We start from the raw sequence: 12876 nt of genomic DNA on the forward strand, positions 1-12876 counted from the left end.
AGGACAGGCCCTGTGTTATTGCTGTGACTAATAACTAAATTGCTGCAGGTTTTCACAGTTAAGCTGTTTTTCTTCTGACCCTTGGTAAGCTGGATATTCCAACTAAGCTGCTTTTAGCTCTCAGATGTGAAAGAGATCCATGAGCAAAGCCTTGCTCACCTTCTAATCAATGCAGAATTAAAGAGAGAGCCACTTAGTATAATCCTACCCAGTAATGATGATGGCTCTGTTAGCTAAGGAGGGGCCAGAGCAAGGGGGTGGGGGTTTGTGTGCGTGCAAGTGACTTTACTACAGCTTTGTGGTAACCATTACAGCCATCTATACATTATATTATATCACTATACATTAGGCTTGGTCTTCACTTAGCTTTGCAAAATCACTTGTGAACTCTTCCTGTCAGTAGCCACTGTGTAGCTGTCCACCTTATTTTCAGAGCCACCACCTTTGGGGTTTTTTTTTGTTCATTGCCCTTTTGTGACTTCCAGGGTCTCACAGCAGTAGTAGTCAGTGTCTGCTGTTCCCCTCACCCTGGCTAAAAGTGTTCCCCCAGGGTGCAAAATGGCCAGTGTGTTACTTTGGCCATGTCTGTCCTTGTCACCTGTTTCCTACACCCCTTAGCAAGCTTTTTCTCAGTGTTTGGAAGTCTCTTTCTCACACACCCCTCAGCTATTTTTTCCTTTGGGAAGTGTCATGGCTACTGCAGTCTCCTCCAAGTCTCTGCAAACTCCCCCCACCCAGGACTGCCACAGAGGCCTTGCCTGGAGGGTGGCACTTTGGGCTGCCACACAAGTACATCAGGTGCCACATGGAGAGTCACTTCTCCGGCCGTGCTGAGGAATGTGTCTCCAAGCTGAAGGAGCAACTGAGCAGCAAGTTTGAAGTGCTTCAGGTGTAGAGCTGTGTGTTGTCTGACTGAACGTGCCCCATGCTGACACTGCTGTATTTGCAGGACTGAGAAGGAACTCTGGGAGTGGGAAGCACCATTTTCTGTGCATGCTGCTCTTCTCAGAAACTTCACATGCCGCAGTATTTCCTTAGCCCAGCTATCAAAGGCTGATTTGCTTTTTAAACTCCCACCATTAGGGAAGGCATGTTCCATGCAGTGCACAGCAGGGATAAAAGTGACCAGCCTGCACTGCACCCACCCTGCAGGCTCCCAGTGCATAGGGGTGTTTCTCCACAACAGTGGAACACTTCTTTTTCTTACACAAGGCTATAGTTTTCCAAGACACAGCTCTCAAGCCAACAGTGCATTTCAGCTTTATTTATAGAAAGAGAAAAAGATACAAAATTATGAAGGATATATAAAGCACTCAAAAAAAAAAAAAATAGAAAACAATTTTAGTTCAGAAATAAGCATGCACTAGATGACCTTCAGGGTCATTTCCATATTGGAGCTGGAAGCTTTGCATGCATACAAATTGGAATCCAATCACTCAGCAGCACCTCAGCAAATGTAATAATGCTAATCAATAAGACTGAAGAACAGATTAATGACTTTTTGCTCTTATGCTAATTCTACTGAATTACAAAGTTTGAGCAAAGTCTGAGAAAGTTCTTGCCCTTAGCTCAGTGCTGCCCCAAAATGGAGGCCAATCTCAGATCCTTTATAAAAATTCAGAGCTTAGAGCCATGTACTCTGTGGCTGAGAGAATCCCTGCAATCCCCATCCAGTCAGTCAGGAGAGCCATGTCTTGGCCAGGAAGCATTCAAGGTAAGTTATTTTCACCAGGCCATGGTGCCTCCTAGAAATGGCTTCCAGGGGAAATCATGGCATTGTTATGGTGGGGGACATGGGGGACTCAACATAAAAGGCTGGAGCCCCCAGTTGAAACAGCAGGAGATGGGCTTTCCTCTGGATAGTTAGAGCTGAAGCCTCTGCCCTTATTTCTTCAGGAATAAATGGAAGGTAACAAGAAGGCTGCCACAGCTGTGAGCATCAGAGGCATCAGAGATGCAGGCAATAAGCAGAAGCCTGTATCAGGAACTGAATTTCTTGTTGAAGGGGTAAATTGTATCAGACTTGGCTGAAGCTGCAGGAGTGATGGACGTAGGACACTAATTCCCAACAGGCTGAAATGTCTGCCAGGGGCATGGAACAAGTTTTGACATGCTTTGGGTGGAGGAAGCTGCCTTTGGAAGAAGTCTACTCCAGAACTTGTGGCCTTTTGACCATGCCTAGGGGGAATGTCTAACTTTAGAAAGATTAAAGGTCTTCTGGCTGCTCTTCAGTATCAGTTTAAAACAGAATAGTGTAGGCGACACCCATAGTATCAGTCAGGGAAGGCTCTCCCCTTAGAAAACAGCATGTGTCAAAGCACTCCTGCAAGCTGGACACCTGCAGGTGTGACCTTCCCAGCTCTGGAGGGATGCTCTCACCTCTCAGCATAATCTTTGGGCAAAGATGCTGCTGTAACACGTCTGTGTGGCCAAAGGACATGGAGCTCCAGCTAATCTGAGGCCACTGTATTGGACCATTCTGTTTTTTTCTAAAGGCCTTAAAAAGTTCCTCCCAGGGTGTCTGCAATACATTGCAGGAGCTGATTGCTTGGACACCAGAGAATGAAGCAGACTGAACAGATTTACCAGACTGGAGATATCTCCTTTTGTAACAGAACAATACAAGAGGCAGACTGAACAGTCTGAAGGTGGTACTAGCCCCAAAATAAAGGTAGTGTTTAATGCTTTAGCTCTAAGACAAGGCAGAGAGCATCTAAAGTCCAAGGAGCTTTAAGATTAAAAGATTAAGATTATTTGATTAAAAAGGAAAACTGTTCCTTAAGAAAAGACCTTCCCTCCTACTCTCTCTTTTTTAAGAAACAAAACCATTTCTAAGGTTACCAAAAAGGTGCTGTTTTAAAGGCAAACTTTTAAAAGAAGACATTAAAAAGAAAAAGCAGGCTTTGCTACAGTAGGTGGCAAAGTAGCTTAAGGCAGAACTACTCCAGTCAGTGAGAATACAGAATGTCCTAGCTTATATTGGAAAGCAGTCAAGAAGAACTGATGAGCATCTTGCCCTTCATGGAGTAGTGTAAGTGCAGGGCACAGCCCTACATGCCCCTGGACACCATCTGTGAGAGATTGGGCATTTTGAATTCTCCAAGGTAGAATTTTTTTTTTTCTTCATATCTCAAAATGAGCATCAAAACATGAAAACAACCCCAACATATATAAAATTCCTGTTCTGAGATGCACACTTCTGATGTACACAGAGTCACAAAGATGCTGTTTTACAAAGATAACATAATTCAAAATGCTTCATAATTTCTCCCCACCCCCTGCTGCAGCCCATCAGTGTTTGTGCAGTACAATTCCTGCATTTGCAATCCAGAATCAATTACATGAGCTCTTGGTTTTAATACCTGGACTGAAGACTTGGTCTGGCTCAGCCTTGTGCAGACAGAATATCCAGTGTAGAAAAACCATCAACCTGCCTCAAGAACAATGGTTTGCATCATTCCTAGTGTGCAGCACACTTCTGCTCCCACTCAATTCCAACATGAGCATAGCAGTACAGGAACCCAAAGACAGTCAGTGTTGCCCATGGCCAGCCTATAAATAGAAGAGACAGACAATCCTGGTCAGAATAATTAATGACTGCTTCAAGTAGAAATACTCTGGGGATGGCCAACTTATGAATGCTTCTAATTAATTTTATTAGCAATTCAGCTTCATAAGTAAGTAGAGTCAACCCACAAAATTTGAAAAGTAAAATTATCTAAGCTCCAGGGTGCCTGACCCCCTGGCAGTCCTTGTCTTTCTCATTTTTCAGGGAATTGGACCAGATTTATTCCTGTGGAATTTCAAAGGTCTGTTTTGATCCTCTCCTTTTAGTGAGTTTGTCTATCAAGCAGATTCCCCAGTGAACCCTGATGCTTTAAGCTGGCTGTGGGGCTTCCTAGGCACAAAGGGATGTACAGCCACAGTGAAGATTATTAAAAATCTGAACAAGTCCAGTTACCTGTTCTGCAGAAGGAGTCTGGGGTAATCTCTGATTAAGGATGTTTTGGATATCCTGCAGCTGGGTGTAAAGCCTGATGTACCCCTCTACAGCCCACTAACAGCCAATGTGTGCCAGTGAAGAACAGACAGACCTCTCTGCCTGATTTGCCCGATGCCCAGGTTATTTCTTAACTATAAAGACTCTTCCAATATATAAAACCTTTGCTGGTCAAATGATGTTTCATTACTGTTTCAAATTCTCTTTAGCAAAAGCTACCATCCTTTCACTCAAACTTATCACAGCAAACAGCAGTAAACAGGAGGTCACAAGCCAAAAGGTCTACTGCTTTCCAGTAGAGTTGTAAATCATTTGAAAAGTAACCAAGTAAATTATTTTGCTTTCCTTGATACCTTTCCTGACACTTCTTTTGTCCATTCTCCTCCTTTCTCTAGAATTTATGAAATTTAGATCTTAGAGATTGAAATCCTCAGTGCTAGGCCCTGTTGTGTTTTACTGTGGGCTGTCTGGGGAAAGGGGACAGAGAGGAAAATGTTTGAAGGTTTTTTTAATGGCTTTTTCTTGTTGCCATTGTTGACATAAAAATTTTGGTCACGTGCATGAATGGTTTTCTGCATGCTGTCCTTGGACTACCAACATCTGCTTCAGGAAGAAAATCTGCCCCTCTTGGGGAAAACTCTGATCTAAAAGAACCTACAGGCAGACAGGAGATGCCCCTCTGGCCTGGAAGAAGGGATGGAGAGAAGCTCTGCACAATGTGATATTCCAGGAGGAGCTCTTTCTGGAGCTATATTTACAAGGTGCTTTGCAGGCTGGTTTTGTCCAGGCTCCAAGCTAATTCCAGCCAGGGCACAGTTTAATTGTGCTCCCATCCAGCTGAGCCTTGGCTCAATACCCTGCCCTCAGCAGAACTCAGAGCCCCAGACCCAGTCCTGCCCGTGCTGGGACCCTTCCCCTGTGCTCCAAGAGCTGGACAGGGTCACACTTCATCCTGGAACAGCTCCAGAAAAAGTTGCATCCCCCTGCTATGAATAGCTGTGTTTGTTTCATGGGCCTCTAATTATTCTGGCCTTGCTTTGTGGTGAAATACTGTCCTGTAACCTGACTGATTTTCATGGAGACATTTACAAATATTAATCCCCTGTCTTCACAACACCCTGAAGAGAAATTATACTTTTGTTTAATTATTTGTTTCACAAAACAAATTGGCTGAGGTATCTCCAAGGGCGTTTTTAACCATAAAAGTCTTGTTTTTATTTCAGTGAAATTAGCCTACTGCAGATTGGGTTTCACCTTCAATAGCAAGCTAAAGCCCAGCTGTGCTTTGTCTCTGCTGAAATTGCATGTGAAAGTATGTCAATAGATGTAATAAAAACATACCTCTTCTGGCAGCAATATTGTGGTGGCTGCTTTATACAGACAGAGCCAGAAAATTTAAAAAGCAGAGTCTAGAATTGTTCTGTTTTGGGGGCACTTTGGAAATTTGCTAGTTACATGTTTTGCATTTTTAAATACTGTAAAGCTCTGGCACACTGAAAATGAGCCAACAGTAGCTGACTTACTTGCTCTCCCCAACCAGCATATTAAGAGACCTTGTCATAATACATAGTTATGCACTGGAAATCTTTTCTAGATGTCTTAGATTTCTGATAATATTTCTCCATAGTACCCAGAACCTGGGTTCCCAGGGTTTTTAACCACAATAATCAAGCTTGTGGTAATCCTCCTGGAATGTAGGGAGTCTGTCCTGTACAGTGTCAGGGGTGGCATTCAGCACATCATCCCCTCTCATTTAACGAAGGTGAGAAGGAAGGGGGAAGAAAAAGTGACCCTAATATGGGCAAAGGAAAAGGGGATTTTAAAAAATTTGATCTTGTTATAGTTCTTCTAGGAGGTGCTGCACAAATCCCAAAGCATTTCTTGCTGCACAAGGAGGAGGCAGCTCCAAGCAGGGCTGAGGGGATCTTGCCCATTCTTGCCATACTGGAACCACGTGCAGTGCTGGTGGGTGTGGGGAAATGCACTGAGTGAGGCAGAGGCACCGTGTTCTGCCCCTTGGCAATCCCAGATTACTCCAGCCCACTCAAGGCAGATTTGCACAGGTGCATCCACACCTGAGAAGCAGCCCAAGGACAGCCTGAAGCAAGCAAGAGACCCTTAAATTGTTTTCACTAATCTCTTTCATTTTAAGACTGGATATACAATAAAGTTATTGAAAAAGCTGAAGAACTTGCTCTCCAGAAGGTGATGATGTAGGAAGCACACATGGAGCAATGCTAATCCAGCAAGGGTGGAATTTCAAATTCTGCCCAGCCTGTGTTTTCCCTGTAGGTGACCTCCACAGTCCAACAGCAGCACGAGCTGCTCTCTTGCAATGTAAGGTCACAGAAACCTTTTCTGCTTCCACAGTTTCTCCTTGTAAACCCAAGCAACCAATCAGTACCAATGGCTTTGGATGCACAGCTCCAAGGAAATTTCCTCCTTTTACCCTGGCCAGCATCTTAAGGTATGTTTGTACCTTAAGTATGTACCTCAGGCTTTTTGCTGCCTCTCATTCTGCTCCTACTCTCAGACACCATTCAGGGGCCTCTTTTTGGTGACTCCTCAGCTTTACCTTATCCCCCTAAACCCCTGCACCCTCACCTGTGCGGTACCAGTCTCCAAACTCAGCTTGGAAGCACACATGCCTGCATTTTGCATCAGTATCTCTCTGTAAAGTCATACATAGAATGCACTCTTCAAAACATTATTAGTGTCAGATCAAGCACTAGGCTGTTAGGAAATCACTGCACTCTTTATTCAAAACTGTGTCACATACCACTTTAAATCTCACAGTTTCTTGACTGGTTTCAGTGATTTGATTTGGGCTTGAAGGCTGAGTTTCATGGGACTACAGAGATTGTCAGAATTTTTTTCACAAAAAGATGAACTTGTGTTCATTAACATATGCTATTTGTAGAAACAAGGGCTAATTCATATGCTGTTTGAAAATCCAGGAAGATTTGTGAGCTTTACCTGCAGAAATTAATTTTAAGACAGCTGGATCACTTTTAACAAAGGAACACTGGGTGAGAATCACAACCAAGGTGTGCTGCTCCACAAAACATCAAACGCAAGCTCCTTTGTGAGGAGGAGGAGTGCACATTTTGTAGAGAGGCAGCACTTGATCCATCTATCACCCAACCTCCTCCCAGAGAATTCTTCAGTCCCAGCTGGGCCTGAGGCACTGCTCTGTCCAACACAGCTCACGGACTTCCCAGGAGCCTTGCTGGTTAAAACCACATTTTGGTATGTCATGTACTCAGCTTTCAGCCTAATGAGCAGGAGATTTGTTTTCATTACATGATCAAGAGAGAATTGATACAAACAGGAACAGCTTTTGGAGTTACACTTTCAACTTCCTATCTCTCATTCCAAAGTATTTCTGCATACTTTGCAAATGACTAGAAAAGGTCATGCTTCTAGCACGCTCTGGATTTTGACAGGAATGGGGTAAAACTAAGCTTTCAACTGCAAAGTAACAGGCTGGATCACAGCTCTCAAAAGACCAGTTATATCCTTATTACCTCAGTTCAAATCATTTGAACCAACATTTAATCATGTATCCAGAAGGAAGCTCTTTCAAATTTCCTCATCACCCACAGTAATGAAAAAGAACCACACTGGCAATGTTTTGGGCATAGCCAGGTTTCACATCATCATCAAAACGCAAGGAAACAGTCCTTTGTCCCTTCCAACCAGTGAGATGTAAGACAAGGGGGCAGTTGTTATGTTTTGCATTTTCCAAGACTGCCTTAGTGGCTCTTGGACCTAAATGTTATTTTTAGAAGTGCCTTGGCTTGCACAGTCCTCAGAAGTCTTCAAGTGCAGAGCAGTTATTAAATCAATTGAAGTCAGAGGAACTAATCTCCCTGAAAAGCTTGGCTGGAGGAGCATACATCTACTCTGACTTTGATTTGGAACTACCTAAGTTGCTGTAAGGCTTAGCACTCAGGAAAATTTATTCTTAAACAAAAGTTCAAATGTGACAAAGACACTGAAGCAACTCCTCTGTAAAGTGGAATTAAAGAGACACAGTGGTGGGAAGGAGGGGGAACAGGCACCAGTCTGTCAAGCATAATAAAAAGCCAAAGCAAACCAGCATTTGAGGCCAAGACAACCCTTACCTACAGTTACTAACATACTTACAGATTCAGTAAAAATATCACTTTTTCAGAAAAATAACACATTCCAAACTGCAGATCTCCTACTTTCTGTTGAAAGAAACCTATTATCTAGCCCAACATTGAAGCATCTCCAAATGTTGGGCTAGATAAACTCTGCATTTTTAAATTTTAATTTCATGTATTTTTGTCACTTCCAGGTGGACCTGTCTGACCATTACAGAGGGAATGTCATACAGCATGTGTTACAAACATGCTGCAGTTTGATACCCAATTAGTCTTCAGATATTGGGAAAAGAAAACTCTACCTGTTTTCAGCTGTGTTGTAGCAAAGCCCTAACATGGTTCAGAGCAGGTTCTTTTGCTGCTACTTTCAGCCTCCACACTGCACATGTGTCAAAGGACAGACAATAAATTCTGCCAGCAAACACACAGCTCTCCAAGTCCCAGCTGGGCATCTCCATCCTCCCAGCCCATGCAGAGCAGCACACAGGCACAGGGTCTGTAAATTCAAGATGCCCCTTTATCCCATCATGAGCCCCCAGCTCACAGCTCTCACATATTTCCTTTCCACCTATTGTGCAGCTTGGGAGCAGGGCAGCTCAACTGATGGAAACCAGCTTGGGAGATCAGGTAAGGCTGACCTGGCCTATTCCTACAGATTTCCAGGCACTGAAGGCACTTTAGCTGCTGGGTGTGGAAAAGGTCCAAATATTAATAATAAATATTACTGTCAATAGGTCATTTTCAAAGGAAGCCCATGGAACAATTCAGCTCTGTCCCATGCAGCATCTGGAAAGATGACTGAGAAGGACAAAATACTAAGCTCCCAGGTCTAGACCTGAACCTGGCAGTAACCACAAAAGCTGCCTCTTCAGTAGACATGAAGCAGTTTCCAGCAAAAGGCACTAACAAATGTGTAACAGTAATCTGCTTATGTGAATTTTAAATCATGCCATCCCAAAGAATGCTTACATCTGTGGCTTTCTGAGTACTTAGCACTGCTGTGAAAAACTGAAAATGGAGAGATAACAGTCCAAGACCATCAGCTGCAACACAGGATGACAACAAATCATTCAGATCAGCGTTACTGAGAGCAAAAAGCCAAAGTCTCTTAGTGTTTTCATCATATAAATAGGATGGATTTAGTAAACAGAGGTCACAAAAGTTGTGGCTTTCCTGTGTCCTTACTGTGCATGGAACCAGGTTTTACCATAGCTAAAATAATTTTGTGTTTGATGGAAGAAAGTTGTGTGTTGACAAAGACTTTGTTAAGCAACAAGATATCAATTTAACCCATGTCAGGGCTAAGGCTGCTGAGCATGCTTTAGTACTTTATCCTGTTAATTAGATAAGCTGCAAATAAACAAATTCATAGGTAGAGCTCCAAAGATTGGCCTATCCTTTAGCTTCTATAAAGCACCCATGAACACAATTCAGTGATGATGCCAAAACTATTTTCATTGCACTAAGTATGCATATGAAAGAAAAAAAAAAAAACAAAACCAAAACAAAACAAAAACCAACCAACCAAACAACCAAACAAAAAAAAAAAAAAAAAAAACCAAAAAAAAAAACCAAAAAAAAAAACAAAAACACAAAACAAAACAAAACAAAAACCCCACTACCACCATGCTCTGCTATTTGCTGGTAAATGCTCTGGATGCAAGTATCCAGAGATTCTCTGTTTTGTCTTTGGGGCTAGAACCTCATTGAATGCTAAATACCATGACCACTACCAGCTCTCCAGATGCTGCACAATGTAGACTAGAAGGATTATTTCCCCAGTATTTATCACCTCATACGAGTAGGATAATTTCACTCTATATTTCTTGGTGTGTTTTTGTGATACTATCCTACCTTAAGCATTTTTTACTTCTAAACTTTGTATAAAGCATAAAAAAAAATTCACAGGAGTTATGCCTTCTGCTTCACACTTTAAAATAAATCTTCACCCTCCACTAGTTTTCCCAGCAGAGCTAGTCAGTGGAAAAAAGCCTGGTATTTTAGGCAGTAATTGTGGTCTCATGCATATCAAGTTGACTCTGGAGTAATTCAACTAAAATCAAAAGAACCATATTCATGCTACTGCTGAATTTGAATTAACAGTAAGGAAGACTGATGAAAACTGCCTGTTGGAATCTTCCTGCCAAAACTGCTAATGAGAAAGGAAAAAAAATCCAATCCAGATTATGAAGGGGTGAGTCTGTAAACCAGAAGCAACCTTCCCTCTCCTCCCATGTCTTAAACTGGGACCTACACACAGCTAATATGAAATCAAAGCCCACAAAATATGAAATCTTAATGCTCATTTATTTTTAGAACAGAGAGAAAAGCTTCTAAAAGCATTATAGTAAACAAAGATCCATCTTCACCCCGAAGGAAGGCAAAAGAGCTACCTCTATGAAGTGCTCTGCAAGGAAACATTTTACAGTCATACATCTGGCTTAGGACAGCACTATGTTTATCATTAAAGGTCTACTCAGGTATTCCCAACAGAACTTCCTTAAATATGGTGTGAACAAGTACATAAAGATGAGAATTGCAACGATTTTAGGGCATTTTTCAGTTGTAATTATCTGCTGAGTGTTAAATACACCAGTGGAAACACCAGAGCAGGGAGCCCCCTTTTGTTACAGCTTTAAGATGAAACAGGAGAATGAAGAGTTAACTCCCCAGGAGAACATGAACGCCCCAAAGGCAGAGCTGGGCACATTGTTGTTGCCTGGCAGGATCCTGAGGTGAGCATCTGCCTCTCACTGAGCAGAGATGCCCATGGTATATATAGAAACACATGCAGAGCAGAAAGGTGAATTAACTTCCCCTCTACTAGAGCTTCAAATTTCAGGAAGATTTCTGGACCAGTCTAACTGGGGTTCTTGGATTTAGGTTTGTGTGTCAGGCCTTTCACATACAATGAAGCTCCTTCTCCTGCCTTTTAGTGCTGGGGAGCTCTTGAGAAATCAAGGCTCTATACTCACAAAAGAAGATTTAAACCAGGGATTCAGACACATGCCATCCATCACCAGCAAGCAAACACTTGGCTAAAAAGGAGAAGCACTATAATTTATTTCCTCAACATGATTTCTGGCTAAGGTACCCTGAAAGGGTCATGAATATGAGATGCTTAAATACCCATAAAATAATTAATTTTTAAATATGAAGAATGATTTAAAGATTAATTATTCACAATCCCCTTCCTACCTGCAACCCATTTTTTAATCTGCCATTTTTCCTAGTCATCTTCCAAACCACTCATATTCCAAGACCATTGCAGCTCTTCCATGGTGCTGTCTTGTGTCTTCACAGCATTAAGAATTAGGAAAAATCAGACAGTGTGACAAATTTCACAAGTATTTACAACCAGCTACACTAGCAACAAACAAACTGTAGCTCCTTATCACAGAGCTCTTGTAGCTGAAATGCTCCATGGATAAAAATTATATTAACTACTAGAGTGCAGTAAGAGAAGGGCTGAGAGCACAGTGTTAATTTACATGAACACTGCATTTGATAATTGCTCTATCAGTGTAAAGCTAACACTACAAGTGAGGTCATTGAGCTGAGCTCTCACTTAACAGAAATACAAATATCTTGAGGGATGGAAGTGCACAGATAAGGTAACCAGGCAATCCTGCAGTCATTTACTGAGCCGTGGCAATCGATGCAGGACTGAGGCATTTTGAACTGCTGCTCCCAGGCTGGATGAAGTTACTCCCCTTCTGCTTGTGTCTCATTTTCACAGTGTCACCAAAGGGCAAAGAAGAGGGCTGATGCAGATTTAGGGAGGCAGAGAGATAGAGGGAGGCAGAGAGATAGTGGTGCCTGAAGGTGGCCATGAGCCAGCAGAAAACTTTGACAACAAACAATTTCCATCCCACTGGTGGCATATCCCATGAGATGGAATTGTTGCACACAAGTCACCTAGAGCAAAAGGCCCAGACAGGATTGCCTCAGTTGACCACTTTTTGATACAACAATTGTTTCACTAATCTGCACCCTGACGTGACCCTGCTGCAGCCCACAGAATCATAGCAACTAAAGAGAAGAATTATCAGTAAAATAGTTAAATTATAAACAGCTTGTGGAGGAGAGTAAATTCATTTTAATTCTGGGGGGAAAACAAATCTGTGTTAGTCCATCATCAAGACCACTTGAAACAAAGGAAAAAACTAATTTAAAATTCCTTGACTTATGTCAATATTTAATTGAATTCAAGGACAAAATTAGACAACTTGCTTGTATACTCTCAGAAAACACATTCTGGATTTCAAGAGTATGTCTACTGAGTTTGGGGAGGGAATACCTTATTCTCTGCTTTCTGTGTGAGCTGGGCAACAGAGCCCAGAGAGTATCTGAAAACACAGGCCTCCCTGGTGAGCTGTGTACACAGAAGCAAAAGCTGCTAAACCATTCACCGCTCGTGTCAGAAAACACAGATTAGAAACACCCAGGCAGCTATATCAATGTGCAGAATCTGCCAGCACTTCCAAGGACAGGGACCTCATTTGCTAAGTAAACCTGCTCTGCTTTTCTGGGATGTGATCTCTGGCCAGCAAGCAGCCACCCAAGGGGAGGAAGCCTGATCAGCACAAATCTGAAAGAGTTACCTACCAGCATGGTCATGGAGACCAAAACCATTCTGCCAACCCAAGCTGATGCTGAGAGATGCAGGCATTCTTTGCCTTGTACCTGGCTTAGGGGAATGTAGAGAATGGGAATGGAAAGATTTAAATCTTGTAACAGCCTAGC

General features: G+C 42.4%; 1 protein-coding gene across 1 annotated transcript in view; it reads right to left on the minus strand.

Moving 5' to 3' along the window:
* Positions 1–1235: 1235 nt before the first annotated feature.
* The window catches only part of HHAT (hedgehog acyltransferase), a 147252-nt gene continuing 135611 nt past the window's right edge, over positions 1236–12876 (minus strand). Inside the window, exon 11 of the mRNA XM_059468331.1 lies at positions 1236–3552. Coding sequence (XP_059324314.1) covers positions 3461–3552 — 92 coding nt within the window. The 3' untranslated portion in view covers positions 1236–3460. The remainder of the gene's footprint in view (positions 3553–12876) is intronic.

The sequence above is a fragment of the Ammospiza nelsoni genome, chromosome 3 (genome assembly GCF_027579445.1).
Source record: "Ammospiza nelsoni isolate bAmmNel1 chromosome 3, bAmmNel1.pri, whole genome shotgun sequence".
In the NCBI taxonomy this organism is placed as follows: domain Eukaryota; kingdom Metazoa; phylum Chordata; class Aves; order Passeriformes; family Passerellidae; genus Ammospiza; species Ammospiza nelsoni.